General features: G+C 48.2%; 1 protein-coding gene across 1 annotated transcript in view; it reads left to right on the top strand.

Annotated features, from left to right (window-relative positions):
* Positions 1 to 14266: 14266 nt before the first annotated feature.
* The window catches only part of LOC144095261 (DC-STAMP domain-containing protein 2), a 66901-nt gene continuing 63569 nt past the window's right edge, over positions 14267 to 17598 (top strand). The window contains exon 1 of the mRNA XM_077629041.1: positions 14267 to 14550. Within this exon, the coding sequence (XP_077485167.1) occupies positions 14267 to 14550 (284 nt within the window). The remainder of the gene's footprint in view (positions 14551 to 17598) is intronic.

The following is a 17598-nucleotide window of genomic DNA, read 5'->3' as shown; positions in this document are numbered from 1 at the left end:
AGCGTGAGAGATGAGGTCTATGGTGGTACACAACTTTATTGCCACGAAATGGAAGGGATTAGTTGGGGCTGGGGCGAGTCCAGGCTGACCTCAAGTCGGGGGCGACCTCTTGAGCTCGCGTGATGAGGGCCAACTGCGTTGAGGACAGGACAGGGAAAGAGAAAGCAAGGGGGAGCGATAGTAAGAAAGGATTGGGGTAGGGCGGTTATATACACTATGTACAAATGCAGAATATGCAAGCTGTAACCACGCAGTTACTGTTAGTGGCTATTTGTTAATAAAAATAACAATCGAAGGAAAAGATGTTGCTAGCCGCGGCATCTGCCATCGAAACCTGAAGCACCTGAGCTGCGGCTGGCGGGAATAAAAGGACAGGGAGAGGACAAGGAGGGGGAAAGAATAATAATAATAATAATAATTGTTTTTTTGGGGAAAGGAAATGGCGCAGTATCTGTCTCATATATCTTTGGACACCTGAACCGCAAAGATATATGAGACAGATACTGCGCCATTTCCTTTCCCCAAAAAACCAATCGATAGTAAGGATAGGGGTAGAGCGGCTATCTTAACAAGGCTCAGTTGCAGAAAACAAATCCAGCAGTAATAATGAGCGAATTTTGCCAGGTAATAAGTTACGGCACTTCACAGCATGAGGACTGAAGCTGCTCTTGAAAACATTAGGATGTGCAAAAATAAGTTGGATATTATCATTGTGATGTCTCCTAATTCATTAAAGTGTAGATAAAGGGATATAATTACCTTCCGAAAAGCAACAACATGAATGAACAATAAAATAGGGAAGCTTGAAAGATTAAATTTTCCGCTGCTATGAGAGCAGATTTAATTTAAGGACAATGCCGATGAGGGTGAAAAATGATAATCCTAGCCGCGGCAAATAAATCTAGTGAGTGAGTGAGTGAGTGAGTGAGTGAGTGAGTGAGTGAGTGAGTGTGTGAGTGAGTGAAAAACTTTATTGAGCTCTAGATTCGCTGGTCTTCTGTGGTCTTCAGATGGCTTCGTCCATCTTCTTGCAGAACGGTCGGTTGCCCTCAGTCCAGGGCTCCGCTGGATGCCGCTGCCGGTTGTGCTCGCCGAATAAGACCACCTTGGTCGACCCGGCGATCGCTGGAGAGCACTCCCTCCCATTGCTCCGCACTCGGGTTTGATATAACGGTTACCACGTCTATCTTCTGCAGCATGCCCACGTTATGTGATACAGCGTGGGTGTTTCGTGGCACCAGGGGCATTTGCCATTGTACTGTGTGGGATACATTTTGCTGAGTGCGTTTAGGTTCGGGTACGAGCCCGTTTATAGCTGCCTCCACTCGACAGAGACCGCTCTGCTAAGGGATTTGTGCGGTGGTGGATACCGCTTTCTGCAGCCCTTGTAGTAATTTAGTATCGCCGAATAGTCTTGGGGCACAGGTTCGGTCCCCTCGAGGTCGCCTACGTTGGATGCTCGGTAATAAGTGTACCCTCGAGCTATCCTGTCCGCCTCTTGGTTCCCTGCCACTCCCGTGTGTCCCGGCGTCCATACTATCGTATGCCTAATTGGTTCTTCGTTTGGTTGTCGTTGTGTTATGTGGTCTCTGAGGCGGAGTATGCGGAGCGCTCCGTGCCCTATTCTGCCGCGTAGGTAGTTGCGGCACGCCGTTTGTGAGTCTGTAAGGATTGTTAGAGACCGTTCAGACCGATAGCCCTCCGCTGCCGCTAGAGCGACGGCCGCTTCTCCAGCCTCGGCTATCGTACAGTCTTGCAGTGATGCGCTGGTGATCTCGCGTAGGTCCAGATCAATCACCGTTGCTACCACGTTGCTGCTCTGGCGTATGTGGCTGCGTGCACGTATACCGTCGTTTCTTGGGGTGCTAGTGTCTTTTGTAGGTATTCAGCCCTCGCCTCTCTGCGTGCTTTGTGTAGGTTGGGATCCGTGTTCCTGGGTATGGGCGCTACTTTTAGTGAGTTGCGATACTCGTCCGGAATTCGATTTCAGAGTGCTCATAAGGATTCTGCATATTTGAAGCCTATTCAAGAATAGGGCGAATTGCTGATTTGTAAATTAGTAATTTGGTGCCTTCAGTAGCTCCGCGTGATGTGCGCTGTGAGTAATTTATTTCCTTGGTGCTTTAGCTGCGATGTAATCGATGCGTTTTGAACACGACATGTTTTGAGTAAAAAGTGACTTCGGGATATCTGTATTCAAGTCCCCTTTGAAGTGGTGAACTGTTAAATGAATGACCGAGGCAGGAAGATGACAAGCAGTTAGTGAATGACATTACAGCTGTTTCGCTGAAATTTATGCCCATTTGTCTCATGCTGCACCATGCGCGGAATTTACGGCGAGGCTCATCCAGAAGGTGGTGACTATCGGGAGTATTAACTGGGTGGTACAAGTCACTCAATCATCGGCGCAGAAACGAATCTTTGAGGTTATGTCGCGCAGTAAATCATTAGTATAAAGTAAAAATAGTAAAGAACAATGAATAGCGCCTCGGGGAACTCCGGAAGTTACGTCATCTACGGAAGAACCGGCAGAGTTAAAGCACACGGACGGATTGGAAGCGGTGTGAGAGGAAATCGGAAATCCAGTTAACAAGCTGAGAATTATTCATAGTAACGTGTAGTTAGCGCGCCAAAGCTGAGAAATATTCAGAATTACGTGTAGTTTGCGCACCGTGTCAAAGCTTAAAACTGAGAAATCAATAAATATAGGCTGACGACTTACGTCGTTCAATTAGTCGTTTTAATTCACTGTAACTCTAAGCGATCCTGCCTCAAGAGCCAGAATCGCAAATGGTGAAGAAGCAGCGATTATACTACCATTTTCTTCACGCCTCACGTGACTTATACTGGCCTTTGACGTCATAGCCATCGCTCTGTCGTTGAAGTCAAAACAAAACAAATGAGTGAAGAAAATCAAATATAAGTTATTTAGTGGACGTAGGCAAATGCCACGTGGTGATCTATGTATAGCAATGTCCCACGCATCATTAGAAAGAAGAAAATGCAACCAAAATTTGCTGCCTATGCTAATTTAAATGCAAAGAAATTTCATTCAAACCTGAAGCAATCGTTACCAAATGAGACCATGTTTGCCTTTCCCATGTGCCGCACTTAGATTAAAAATAAAATACAAATGGAATATCGTGCGTCAAGCTTGTGCGAGCAGAACGAAGAAAAAGAAGACAAAGGACAAATCTAACTGCACCTCAAAGCAGCCTCATTGTTGCCTCTGCAGCAACATTCACTCAGCTGATGATGCCAACTGCGCAAAACGTAGTGAAGAGCGTAGCTTGTTGGACATTACAAAGAGAAGCGGTGCTCAAGAGCCGATGCTTACGCTATTCTTAACAGGAAAAAAGATTCATATGCTAGTCGTATGCGCGCTTCTGTTGGGGACATTGAGTCCAACTTGACTGCCTCAATTGTGACCACAGTAAAAAAAGCTCTTAATAATGTGGTTGAGCGAATGCTAAACACTTTCTCTGAGGCATTGGCTCAGTTTGTTGCAGTTCAGTCTGCGTCACCATCAACACCCGTCCTGGCAGCAACGTCTGCATCTGTTTCAGCTTCTGCAGCTAGTGCTAGCCGCTCTACATCACCTTCTGATGCTCCCCAGGTCCCACCTCACATCTCTGTTCCTAGCAGTGAATGTCGCAGTGACATTTGCTCAACAGATGTCGAAATGTCGTGCCCTACGCAGAAGCGCCGTGCTTCCTCATCACCACCTAATTCTAGTTCTCCACAGATGAAAGCTAAAAAGGGACCACCCAAACTTCATCCCCATGTTGATATCCTTCAAGAGGCGGTTTCGGCCTCTTCAATTGTTCAATAATTATGGCAGGTATCAAAGTGTTACAATGGAATTGCCGTTCCGTCATGTCTTCTCTTCCAGATTTAGACATACTTATTCACAAGCATAAGCCTGATATTGTACTTTTACAAGAAACGTGGTTATCACCGTATAAATCATTTTCAATGAGAAACTTTCGAGTTTTCAGGTCAGATCGAAATGTTGGCAGGGCAGGTGGACTGGTAGCCATGCTATCTAAAAATTTATGGCATCAGGCATCTATCTCTAAGAAAATTCTTCTCCCTGACTGTGAGCTTTTAGCGATCACAATTTCATTTCCGCATTGTGCTGATATTACAATTGCTAATGTCTATTTTCCTTTAGGTGTACACAGGACAGACTGTCTAGACAGCTTGGTGACTGGCACAAACAGTGCAGTCATCGCAGGAGATTTTAATTCTCACCATAGTGACTGGGGAAGTCGCACTGATTCCTGCGGCCAGCTTCTCTGGTCGTGGCTGTCTGCAAATGCTGTACGCTGCTGCAATTCTAGAGAAATAACTTTTATGCGAGGGGTTGCTCGCTCAGCCATTGACTTAACATTATCAGCAGGTAGGCTAGATGTGACTGATTGGTCGACAGAGGATTCGGGTCCGTCTAGTGATCACTTTCCTATAACTTTCACTATCCGGTTATCTCCTCTTAAAACTAGTTGTGTAACCCATTAATTTGTCAACCACAAAATTTATAAAAATCTGATGTCCGCCTCACTTGCTTCTATAGTTAATACAAGCCGGGATGACAGAGCTCAGCAGACGGTTTCATTTTTGCAAAATGTAATAGACCACTCAATATTCGCTGTGCCCGCAGCAGCCTCTAATAAACAGCCGTCTCCTTGGTGGATAGAAGAATGTGAGAAGGCCTATCGTCGCAGAAAAGCGGCCTGGAAGAGGCTGTCCTGCAACCAGAGTCCGGCTAATTGGTTAAATTACAAATTCTTCTCTGCATCTTCCAAAAGAACACTTGCAAAAGCCAAGGAGGAGTACAACCAAAATTTAAACACATATCTTTCAAATCCTCGTCATCGGAAAGCCCTGTATAGATTCATGGAACGTAACAAGAGTTCTGTCGTCCCTCTTCTCACTAGTTCAACAGTGTTATCATCACAAAAGGCTCAGGAGAGCCTGGAGTGTATTGCTCAGAGATTGGCGTTACGCTTCCAGATGCAGAGAAATGTCCCTTTGTGCACAATTTCACCCTCTTCGGATTATACCGAGGTTGACGCATCAGAGCTCCTCTCAGTCCTGGCAATGTTGCATCCTGCAGCTCCTGGACCAGATGGTGTCACTGTTGGTATGATTAAAATTTTAGCCGAGGAGTTTACAAGCGCCCTCTTAGATATGGTCAATGCTTCTTTGGAAAATGCATGGATTCCAAGCATTTGGAAGACGGCGAAAACTATTTTATTAAATGAAAGATGTAGGAAAAGGATACGTCTTAGATAATATTCGGCCAATTGCGCTGACTTCAAATTTAGTCAAATTATTAGAAAAAACTAGTGCACAGTCGCCTCACAAAACATGTTCATGACATCAACGGTCTCAGCTCAGCTCAGATTGGCTTTCGTCGTGGATGCTCTATATGGTCCGCGCATGTGGATCTAGAGAGCAGAATCCGGCTCTCGCTACGCAGAAGAGAAGTTTCAGCTTTGGTCACTCTTGATGTAGCAAAGGCCTATGACAGTGTAGAGCATACTATTTTACTTAACAGACTTGCTCAGTTACATCCTCCAACCTACATTTATGCGTGGATATCTGAATTTCTGAAGGACAGGTTCTTTTACTGCGCCGAGGGAACCCTATGTTCAAATACATATTATCAATCAAGAGGTGTGCCGCAAGGATCGGTGCTATCCCCTCTGCTTTTTAATATTTTGGTCAGTGGCATCCCCATTCGTACTGATATAACAGTTTTTGTGTATGCAGATGACATAGCTTTTTCGCCTCGGCCAGGGATATCCACTCCCTTTACCACATTCTGCAGGGATATTTGGATGCTCTTGGAGTATGGCTGCAGGGTATTAATTTATCCCTGAATGTAGACAAATGCGGAGTTTTGGTATATCCTCCAGACAGGCCTTTGCACATTTCATTGGTCCATCGCTCTCTCCAGATTCCACATGTGGAATCCGTAAAATATCTGGGTGTTACTTATCACCCAGCATTAGATTGCAGCCTTCATATAAAGAACAATGCGTTTCAAGGCGAACGCGCTCTAGGCCGGCTGACAACAATCGCCAATAAAAAAGTTTGGGATGCGCCGCGACACGTTATTGTTACTATACAAAGCCTACGTAAGACCTATACTTGAATTTGGTTGCATTCTTTTCTCTGGTAGCGCAAGCTACAAGATTCAACCCTTAATCTTACTGGAAAGGCGCGCTCTCCGCCTCTGCCTTAATCTAATAATAATAATAATAATTGGTTTTTGGGAAAGGAAATGGCGCAGTATCTGTCTCACATATCGTTGGACACCTGAACCGCGCCGTAAGGGAAGGGATAAAGGAGGGAGTGAAAGAAGAAAGGAAGAGAGAGGTGCCGTAGTGGAGGGCTCCGGAATAATTTCGACCGCCTGGGGATCTTTAACGTGCACTGACATCGCACAGCACACGGGCGCCTTAGCGTTTTTCCTCTATAAAAACGCAGCCGCCGCGGTCGGGTTCGAACCCGGGAACTCCGGATCAGTAGTCGAGCGCCCTAACCACTGAGCCACCGCGGCGGGACTGCCTTGGTCTCCCAAAATCAGTTTCAAACGCACTGCTTTATCTGGAAGCCCGTATCCCTGATCTAACTTCCCGTTTTCAAATACTCACGGTGCGAACTTACCTCAGGTCGATGGACCCAGTGACTGATGTCAGTACTCCCATTTTTGTGTCTCAGCCGGCCTTATTTTTTTCTCATCATTGGCCAAGGTATCAAATGCCACAAATTATGTAAACGCAGAACCTTTTAACACCGATTGGTGTTGATCTCAGTTCTTTCCAGTGGGTTGATGACACGCCGGCAGCAGTGGAATTCCATTTCGACCACATCTTCCCATCTCATGCGAAACACATGCCCGCAAACATTTTAAACGGTATTGTCTCGGATCACATAGAGGAATACCCCCATCATACGGTGCTTGCTACCGATGCCTCCGTCAGCTGCCAAAAAGCTGCAGTTGGCGTCTTTTCGCAGGATTTGGCATGGAGCTATTCTGTCCGCATCCCAGATTATATTCCTATATTCTTTGCGGAATGTTTGGCTCTTGGAATGGCCCTTCACAAAATTCCATGCCATGTGTCTCATGTTATTATTCTCGCGGATTGTTTGTCGGTTTTAGTCTCCCTTGACACTTCACAAGATTTTTTGAGTCGTATCCTGCGATTTTTTGTCCCATGCACTTTGAAGGTGGTCCGTTTTGTCTGGGTCCCTGGCCATGCAGGTATTCATTCAAATGAGGTGGCTGATTACTTAGCAAGGTCGGCTCTTGACGGGTCAGTGACACATTTCGTCCCGAATTTCAGCCTGCTGGCGATTTCCAGGTTTCAGCGGTTCCTACATATATCAGCCAGGTTACGAGATCCCTTACTAAATACCACTGGCTATCAGCACTTAGCATATAATTGGAACGTCCGTTCGTGTAAATCCAGGCTGTGTGAGGTATTATTATTATTATTATTATTATTGAGGTAACAATGACGCGGTTGCGGTGAGGATTCCAAGTTTGAATTTATATCTATGCAGGTGTGGGTTGACACCGACGAACCTATGTTATGCATGTGGGAAAGTTGAATCTTTAGTCCATTTTCTCCTCTACTGCCCAAGTTTCGCACTTCAGAGAAAGTTTTACCTGGAGGTCCCTCTATTCAAGTTAGGGCTCCCTTTATCTTTGCCAGTATTATTATCGTTTGGTGCGAACGCCAAGGGATTTGCATTGGATTCTATTTGTGGGTTTCTCCACGATTACACATTTGCAACTGGTAGGTTGATGTGCTAATTCTTTTAAAGTTCTACGAGCGCTTCTCTTTTCACCAAAATGCTGTCTGTTATTTAACTGTCAATATTGTTCTGTTGTTTTTATTCATTGATTTTTCAACATTCACGATTGGTGCTACAATTGTGTCGTCATCTTCCATGGAAACTCCTTTGTTTATTCTACTACACCTTGGCCAATCCCCCCGCGTGGGTATGTGCCATGTACCTGGGGTGAAGAAGAAGAATCTAAGGAGTTCTCTTTGAGTATCGCTCAAGTATCTGAAGCATATCGGCTCACGTTAAATGACGAATGTTGTCTGAGAAAGTCGTTCATTAAGTGCACGACGGCCTTCCATCTTTTAACGAGGCGAAACGAATTGCACGCTTAGGACGCGGGTGGAAGAAGGGCACCGTGGTGGCAGCGGACAAGAGTGGTAAATCTGCCTTCCTTTCATATTTTTGAAGCGAAAAGCTTCACTACGCCAGCTTTTCGAGCCGTCAGCGGGGCCGCAAGTTTTACCTTGAATGTAGCTAGAGGTCAGCGCGGCCGCAAGTTTCGCCTTGAATGTAGAGGTCGAAACATGAGCATAACTGGTGGTAGTCAGGTTCGGCACATGACGTCAGCTACAGCAGCGACACCAGCGGCTGTTACACCAACTATCTCTCTACTTTGACCTTGACCTTCGGTCAAGCGGGAAAGCGTCTGCCGGCATCGCTTGCGCAGGTCATGAAAGTGGATTCTGCATAAACGCCGGGATGCGGAGTTCCCGGGTTCGAACCCGACCGCGGCGGCTGCGTTTTTATGGAGGCAAAACGCTAAGGTGCCCGTGTGCTGTGCGATGGCAGTGCACGTTAAAGATCTCCACGTGGTCGAAATTATTCAGGGGCCCACCTCTTTCTTCCTTTCTTCTTTCACTCCCTCCTTTATCCCTTCCATTACGGCGCGGTTCAGGTGTCCAACGATATATGAGACAGATAAAACCAATTAGAGACGCTGGTGCACTTTGATGCGTTCAGCGGAACGCTAGGTGTGATCGACGCGATGCCTGCCGTGGAGACCGGCAGAGGAAAGGAGGCATCCCAGGTGTGCTGCCTACTCCCTCCATGACGTCACACACATTGACCGAGGGGAGCGAGAAAGCGTCTGTTGGAAAGCATTGTCGGGGAATCAAAGTGGGTTCTGCATAAAACGCCGGTGCACTTTGATGCGTTCGGCCTAACGCTACGTGTGTTCGATGCGACGCCTGCCGTGGAGACCGCCAGTCGCTCAACCACAAACGTAGCCAGGGAAATGCAGCTTTTGTTTTCGGCCAGGGTTAACCAGAGCTTAACCACCAGCAATTGTTCCTCTTGCTTTAAGAGACTTGCCAGGAGTGACCGCTCCACGGCGCCACATTAGTAAGGAGAGATAGAACAAACTCCAGAGACAACTTTCCAGTGGATATATAAAAGGCCTGACGCTAATGCTACTTGTCACTAGGTTCTGTTCAGCCGCCGCGGAAATTACATATAATTGGTTTTGGGGGAAAGGAAATGGCGCTGTATCTGTCTCATATATCATTGGACACCTGAACCGCGCCGTAAAGGAAGGGATAAAGGAGGGAGTGAAAGAAGCATGGCGGAAATTCAGCGAAATTAATTTTCTCGACCATATCGCAATTTCCTTGACCATATCTCAGCAGCCGAGAGCTCTAACCACTGAGCTACCGCAGCGGCAGCGTTTCGATGGAGGCGAAATGCAAAGGCGCAAAGATCTCTAGGTGGTAGAAATTATTCCGGAGCCCTCCACTACGGCACCTCTTTCTTCCTTTCTTCTTTCACCCCCTCCTTTATTCATCCCCTAACGGCGCGGGTCAGGTGTCGGCCGAGATGTGCAGTTGGAGTTGGTCGAAATAATTCCGGAGCCCTCCACTACTGCACCTCTTTCTTCCTTTCTTCTTTCACTCCCTCCTTTATCCCTTCCCTTACGGCGCGGTTCAGGTGTCCAACGATGTATGAGACAGATGCTGCGCCATTTGCCTTCCTTCAAACCAATTATTATTATTATTATTATTATTATTATTATTATTATTATGTGAGACAGATACTGCGCCATTTCCTTTCCCAAAATTTCTGCCATGTGCTGTGCGATATGAGTGGATATCAAAGATGCCCAGGTGGTCGAAATTATTCCGGATACCTGCACTACGAACCTCTTTCTCTTCCTTCTATTCCCTCCTTGATCCTATCCCTTTCAGCGCGGTTGGCGGTTGGCTTCCGGATCCCTTCCCTTACGGCGCGGTTCAGGTGTCCAACGATATACGAGACAGATACTGCGCCATTTCCTTTCCACCAAAACCATTATTATTATTATTATTATTATTATTATTATTATTATTATTATTATTATTATTATTGTTGTCCACCGAAAGTGAGACAGTTACTCTGCCTTTGTCCCCGCCGCGGTGGCTCAGTGGTTAGGGCGCTCGACTACTGATCCGGAGTTCCCGGGTTCGAACCCGACCGCGGCGGCTGCGTTTTTATGGAGGAAAAACGCTAAGGCGCCCGTGTGCTGTGCGATGTCAGTGCACGTTAAAGATCCCCAGGTGGTCGAAATTATCCGGAGTCCTCCACTACGGCACCTATTCTTCCTTTCTTCTTTCACTCCCTCCTTTATCCCTTCCCTTACGGCGCGGTTCAGGTGCCCAAAGATATATGAGACAGATACTGAGCCATTTCCTTTCCCCAAAAACCAATTATTATTATTATTACTCTGCCTTTTCTCAAAGCCAATTTTCAGTTATTCCGGAACCCTCCACTACGGCACCTTTTTCTCTGTCTTATTTCACTACCTCCTCCCTTCATTTCCCTTACAGCGCGGCTGAGGTGTCCACCGAGCAGTGAGAGAGAGAGCTTCTGCTCCATTTCCTTTCCTCCAAAAACCAATTATTATTATTATTATTATTACTCTGCCTTTTCTCAAAGCCAATTTTCAGTTATTCCGGAACCCTCCACTACGGCACCTTTTTCTCTGTCTTATTTCACTACCTCCTCCCTTCATTTCCCTTACAGCGCGGCTGAGGTGTCCACCGAGCAGTGAGAGAGAGAGCTTCTGCTCCATTTCCTTTCCTCCAAAAACCAATTATTATTATTATTATTATTACTCTGCCTTTTCTCAAAGCCAATTTTCAGTTATTCCGGTACCCTCCACTACGGCACCTTTTTCTCTGTCTTATTTCACTACCTCCTCCCTTCATTTTCCTTACAGCGCGGCTGAGGTGTCCACCGAGCAGTGAGAGAGAGTTCTTCTGCTCCATTTCCTTTCCTCCAAAAACCACTAAAAACCAATTATCACCTTTGTCGTTTCCACCCGCCGCGGTGGCTCAGTGGTTAAGGTGCTCGGATACTGATCTGGAGTACGCTGATTCGAACCCGACCGCGGCGGCCGCTTTTCGAGGGAGGCGAAACACTGAGGCGCCCGCGTGCTGTGCTATGTCAGTGCACGCTAAATATCCCCAGCTGGTCGAAATCACTCGGAGCCCTCCACTACGGCACCTCTTTCTCCCTTTCTTCTCTTAGTCCCTCCTCTATCCCTTCCCCTTCGGCGCGATTCAGGTGTCAGCCGAGAAGTGAGACAGATACTGGGCCGTTTCCTTTCCCCAAAAACCAATTTTCAGTTTTCCTATTAATTATTATTATTATTTCCTATTTTCCGCTGACACGGAGCTCGGCCGTTCGCACGAAATAGTGTGGATGGCGCCCCATATGACGTCCTGCTGTGCAGCATGCTGGCCGTAGAGCTGTCATTCGGGTGTCCCTGCAGGCTATGGAAGACGACCGGCACGGATCTGTGATTGGGGCTGAGCGGGTTATTTATCGTTATGTCGCATGTTGATTTACTATGTGGTCAGTGGCAAGGAGGGGCGTGTGCCTCGGCGCAAGTGCGAATAGCTGTTATCCACGACGAGCTGGCGCACCCGTGAGTCGGATGCAAGCATGCGCCTTGAGGAGCCTCGTCCAGTGTTCATTGTCCATGAAAAGTTGTTCTTGATGTAGTCCACCGCACCATGTTTTGGCGCTGCCATCTCGAAAGAGTTTGACTCGTTGCCTTTTGCCACCGCTGCTCATACCCGCCGCGGTGGCTCAGTGGTTAGGGCGCTCGACTACTGATCCGGAGTTCCCGGGTGCGAACCCGACCGCGGAGGCTGCGTTTTTATGGAGGAAAAACGCTAAGGCGCCCGTGTGCTGTGTGATGTCAGTGCACGTTAAAGATCCCCAGGTGGTCCAAATTATTCCGGAGCCCTCCACTACGGTACCCCTTTCTTCCTTTCGTCTTTCACTCCCTCCCTTATCCCTTCCCTTACGGCGCGGTTCAGGTGTCCAACGATATATGAGACAGATACTACGCCATTTCATTTCCCCCAAAAAACCAATTATTATTATTCACCGCTGCTCAGGGGTGGAGCTCAGACGATGAGCCGGTCCAGTGATGAGCTATTCTCTACTGTTTTCTTTTTGCAGAGTGCCCTTAATACATGGCAGCGGAGCTGAGCTTCCAGTTAAAGCCGGCTCGACATAGGGGAAGGCTGCTGAGACAGCTGTGGTTATAGCCGGCTTGAAAGCTAAGGCGACTGAGCGTACGTGCCGTTCAGAGGGGCGCTTTGTTCGCTATAGACCGCGCTCAGCGCGCATTGCCCACCCACGGAACGTCTCACAACGCCGTCCTTGTCATGTCTTTGGATCGTCAAGTGAGGAACTCGGCCTTGAATTTGCCACATCGGTCACTTTTAGTTGGCCATTCCTCACATTCGGCCATTGTGTGTCTCTCTGAAGCCTGCTTTGTAGCAGGCTGCTCCCGGGTGGTGGGCATTCTGCCCAGGTGTGTGTGTGCTATATGTATACACATACATACGTAGCAACCTGTCCCCCGTGCCAGATTGCAGACCAAGTCGCGCCGATTGCAACACCTGCCATAGAAGAGCAGTGGCGCATCTCTTTACCGCTGCACCACTACGCCAGGAGTGGCATGAGGACCCGCAGCGATCTATGAATGTAAAAGAGAGAATGACCAATATGGACATGAACCCATTGTCGCTATCCGAACAAGGGCCATATCTGTGAACACTGGATCTGAATACCGGAACCGAAGTGCTAGCGCATCTAATTCGCATTTGGCTTAACTACGCAAATCGACCATCATTTTTTTTTCTAAATTTATGCAGTTTAAAGCCTCAAGACATTAGAGAAAGGTCTGCCTCCTCCCCTTCGCCCCCCCCCCCCCACACACACACACATACACACAACACCTTCTCATTCTTTACACGTCTCCTGTTAAAGGAAGGCGCTCGTTGATATATGCTGACCGGAGGGCAGTGATTGGAGCTCGGAAGCAGTACTGGGCAGACAAACTGTTGGGATAAAAAGAGTCAGGATTGAAGTTCGTTAGCCAAACGGTACACCAACTGTCAGGTCGAGGCGAGGTGTACGCATGATTGTGCCGCGTTAGAACGGGGGTAATTAGAGCAGAAAAGAAAGCCGGGCGCAGTTACCACGGAATAATGGGCCAGATAAGTTATAATGAGAGTACACTTCATGAACGTAGCACTTGCGCATTGGAAATAGCGAGACATGGCGAGAAATTTCGCGCCTTTTTGAATACTTTTGGCGTCAAGAAATACGGTTTAACCTCCCTATAACGAAACTGATGGGGCCCGGCGATTACTTCGTTATATATCCGTAGCTTTTTTATAGCCTATGTTGATCGAGCTTGCAAGGGGAATCGTCATTCCTTCGTTATATACATTATTTCGTTATAATCAGGTTGGTTATAACGAGGTTAGAATATATTACTGTTCTTTACGAATCATTTTTACGGCAATGAACAGCACAATACTTGTTACAGGCCTAATTTGATTGCGCCAGGTGAAACTTTAGTTAGGCCTTAAAAATTAGAGCATTCATCTTGCATTGTTGATCATGTGGTAATCGTGTACTACGCGCCATGAGCGCTTACTTAGTGATATGAATTAGGTATTTCTATGACTGTTTAAAGCTGAGAGTATTGCCACTGAGAAAAAAAGATGCCGCCACCGTCTGGAAGACGTTGAAGTAACGAGCATTAGCTGTTTGGTTTACTAGCTTTGATATGAATGAGATTAAAGTGAGCTACAGCAATGTAAATACGAATTTGACATCTTGGAGTTGTAAGAGACGTCACCAATCAATCACCAATTGTAAATATCGACCGCACCAATCAATCACCAATTCGATATACTAGTGACGTCACCAGTCAATCACCAATTGGGTTGCTATATCGATTGACTGTGGGGGCTGCCATCTTGAATTCCTCGGACTTGGAAAATTTCACGCCGAAGGGAGGTGGTAGCAGACGCCAAGAAATCGAGAAACGTGATGAGTCAGACCTTAAAAGATCACCTTTCTCCGCCAGCTGTAGGACACGAGTCAGCAAGAGCGTGGTGCCATGGCCACGACTCTGAGCTCGCTGCTGGTGCGCAAGCTGTTCACGGGCCGGCTGCACTTCTGGATGCAGCAGCAGCGCTACATGTACAGCGTGCGCCGCGCATTGGAACGCTACAAACTGGAGCGGGTCAACTCGTGGCGGCGCCGCTGCGGCCAGGAGCCCGTGTACCCGCCCCTCTACCGACTGCAGCGCTTCGTCAGCCGAGTGCTGTGCGCCTCCTTTTGCGTCTGCTGCCATCGGGGCCGCCTGGACAGACGGGATTTCCAGGGCGGCGGACGTCTGCTGTGAGCACGCCTGCTCTCCAATCAGCGGGCATTTCGCCACTGACCAGTTAGATGCCTTGTCATATGTCGGTTTTACTCTGTGTAGTTGGCGCCCGATGTAGTCATCGGGATAACATTCGCACCACAGATGTGCCCGCTGTAGTTATGCCTGTTCAATTCAAGTGGCCTGCGCCTATGACCATGTGGGTCAAAGAATGTGCGCTCTCGAAAAAGTGTATTTGTGGCACTTACCCGAGAAAGGTTTTTAGTAGTCGCAGTCGCGGAGGTGCGATGACCGGTATCACTTCCAGACATTCGCCCCATAGTATGGCGAAATGGATGGGAGTTCTTACCGTAAGGAAACCTTGATGGTCTTTGTCGCTCGATCGTAGAGCCGGAATGATAATTGCAGAGGTACAGATCTTTAGCATGCAGGCATTGGTCGTTTCACTAAAAGGGGATCGGCGTTCCCTACGTAACCCGCCGCGGTGGCTCAGTGGTTAGGGCGCTCGGCTACTGATCCGGAGTTCCCGGGTTCGAACCCGACCGCGGCGGCTGTGTTTTTATGGAGGGAAAACGCTAAGGCGCCCGTGTGCTGTGCGATGTCAGTGCACGTTAAAGATCCCCAGGTGGTCAAAATTATTCCGGAGCCCTCCACTACGGCACCTCTTTCTTCCTTTCTTCTTTCACTCCCTCCTTTATCCCTTCCCTTACGGCGCGGTTCAGGTGTCCGCCGATATATGAGACAGATACTGCGCCATTTCCTTTCCCAAAAAACCAATTATTATTATTATTAGTTGCCTACACACCGGACAGCAGTGCCAACCGGCGGGTGGCGCCGCCGTCGCTGTGCACAATTGCCCCCGCCGATCCGCGGTCGCCGAGAAAACGTACCTTTAAGCTTGTAGGGCTGCGCGCATTGTTTAGCGTCGTTCACTTTCGGCTGAACAGGCATCCCTCAGAGTGCGCTCATCGGCCTGAGGTGTGCTGCCCATACTTAATGAGGTAGGTAGACGCAAATAAGTACAGTCACTGTCTAGCTCTCGTATCATTTTAGCGGTCCGTTGTGCCAGTGAGGCAGCATCTCGCAGCGCATATCGTGCCTGCCTTCCCCTGGTAACAGCTATGGCATGTCCTATAAAGCCCCGCCGCGGTGGCTCAGTGGTTAGGGCGCTCGGCTACTGATCCGGAGTTCCCGGGTTCGAACCCGACCGCGGCGGCTGTGTTTTTATGGAGGGAAAACGCTAAGGCGCCCGTGTGCTGTGCGATGGCAGTGCACGTTAAAGATCCCCAGGTGGTCGAAATTATTCCGGAGCCCTCCACTACGGCACCTCTTTCTTCCTTTCTTCTTTCACTCCCTCCTTTATCCCTTCCCTTACGGCGCGGTTCAGGTGTCCGCCGATATATGAGACAGATACTGCGCCATTTCCTTTCCCAAAAAACCAATTATTATTATTATTAGTTGCCTACACACCGGACAGCAGTGCCAACCGGCGGGTGGCGCCGCCGTCGCTGTGCACAATTGCCCCCGCCGATCCGCGGTCGCCGAGAAAACGTACCTTTAAGCTTGTAGGGCTGCGCGCATTGTTTAGCGTCGTTCACTTTCGGCTGAACAGGCATCCCTCAGAGTGCGCTCATCGGCCTGAGGTGTGCTGCCCATACTTAATGAGGTAGGTAGACGCAAATAAGTACAGTCACAGTCTAGCTCTCGTATCATTTTAGCGGTCCGTTGTGCCAGTGAGGCAGCATCTCGCAGCGCATATCGTGCCTGCCTTCCCCTGGTAACAGCTATGGCATGTCCTATAAAGCCCCGCCGCGGTGGCTCAGTGGTTAGGGCGCTCGGCTACTGATCCGGAGTTCCCGGGTTCGAACCCGACCGCGGCGGCTGTGTTTTTATGGAGGGAAAACGCTAAGGCGCCCGTGTGCTGTGCGATGTCAGTGCACGTTAAAGATCCCCAGGCGGTCAAAATTATTCCGGAGCCCTCCACTACGGCACCTCTTTCTTCCTTTCTTCTTTCACTCCCTCCTTTATCCCTTCCCTTACGGCGCGGTTCAGGTGTCCGCCGATATATGAGACAGATACTGCGCCATTTCCTTTCCCAAAAAACCAATTATTATTATTATTAGTTGCCTACACACCGGACAGCAGTGCCAACCGGCGGGTGGCGCCGCCGTCGCTGTGCACAATTGCCCCCGCCGATCCGCGGTCGCCGAGAAAACGTACCTTTAAGCTTGTAGGGCTGCGCGCATTGTTTAGCGTCGTTCACTTTCGGCTGAACAGACATCTTTCAGAGTGCGCTCATCGGCCTGAGGTGTACTGCCCATACTTAATGAGGTAGGTAGACGCAAATAAGTACAGTCACTGTCTAGCTCTCGTATCATTTTAGCGGTCCGTTGTGCCAGTGAGGCAGCATCTCGCAGCGCATATCGTGCCTGCCTTCCCCTGGTAACAGCTATGGCATGTCCTAAATGACATACCACGGAGCATTTCAGAGCAAGCACACGATGAGTGCCCGGTAAGTTCTGAGCCTTACGTAAAAGCATAAACTGCACGACCCAGCCAGAGCACATTTTTAGTGCGATTTCCTTAATTCGAAGCCTGATAAGATGAAATCGCGTCGTATAGGCCATAAAATTCGCCTATTGGCTGGAGGGAAGCTACGTCACCACAAAGGAAGTGATGTCACTTCCGGCAAAGGCTTCTAATGCTATCGCATTGCCACCACACATTATGTGCCCCTGTAATTTTTTTCATTTTTTCCTTTTGTAATAAAGGGAGTAAGTACTCATTGACATCCACGCGAGGTGTTTTTACCACGACATTCTTAGTTCATGCTACCCTCACCTACCGCTTCTAAAAAAATCTAGGGAGTAAAAGTAGATGGTTCACGAAGTCGGCCAAGATTTGAGAGACGTACGTTTTGGCAGGTTAAGCGCTTTTATACTGTGCGATGAGCTGGATTTAGGGACAACTTTGGCCATTGACATTGACTGACTGAAAAACTTTATTTTTTGAAAATATATACAGGGAGCTAGTGGAGCGCTCCTTAAGGGTCCGTTCCTTACAAA

The sequence above is a fragment of the Amblyomma americanum genome, chromosome 6 (assembly GCF_052857255.1).
Source record: "Amblyomma americanum isolate KBUSLIRL-KWMA chromosome 6, ASM5285725v1, whole genome shotgun sequence".
In the NCBI taxonomy this organism is placed as follows: domain Eukaryota; kingdom Metazoa; phylum Arthropoda; class Arachnida; order Ixodida; family Ixodidae; genus Amblyomma; species Amblyomma americanum.
Note: the sequence above shows the minus strand (reverse complement) of the source record. Positions and strands in the feature narration are given on the sequence as shown.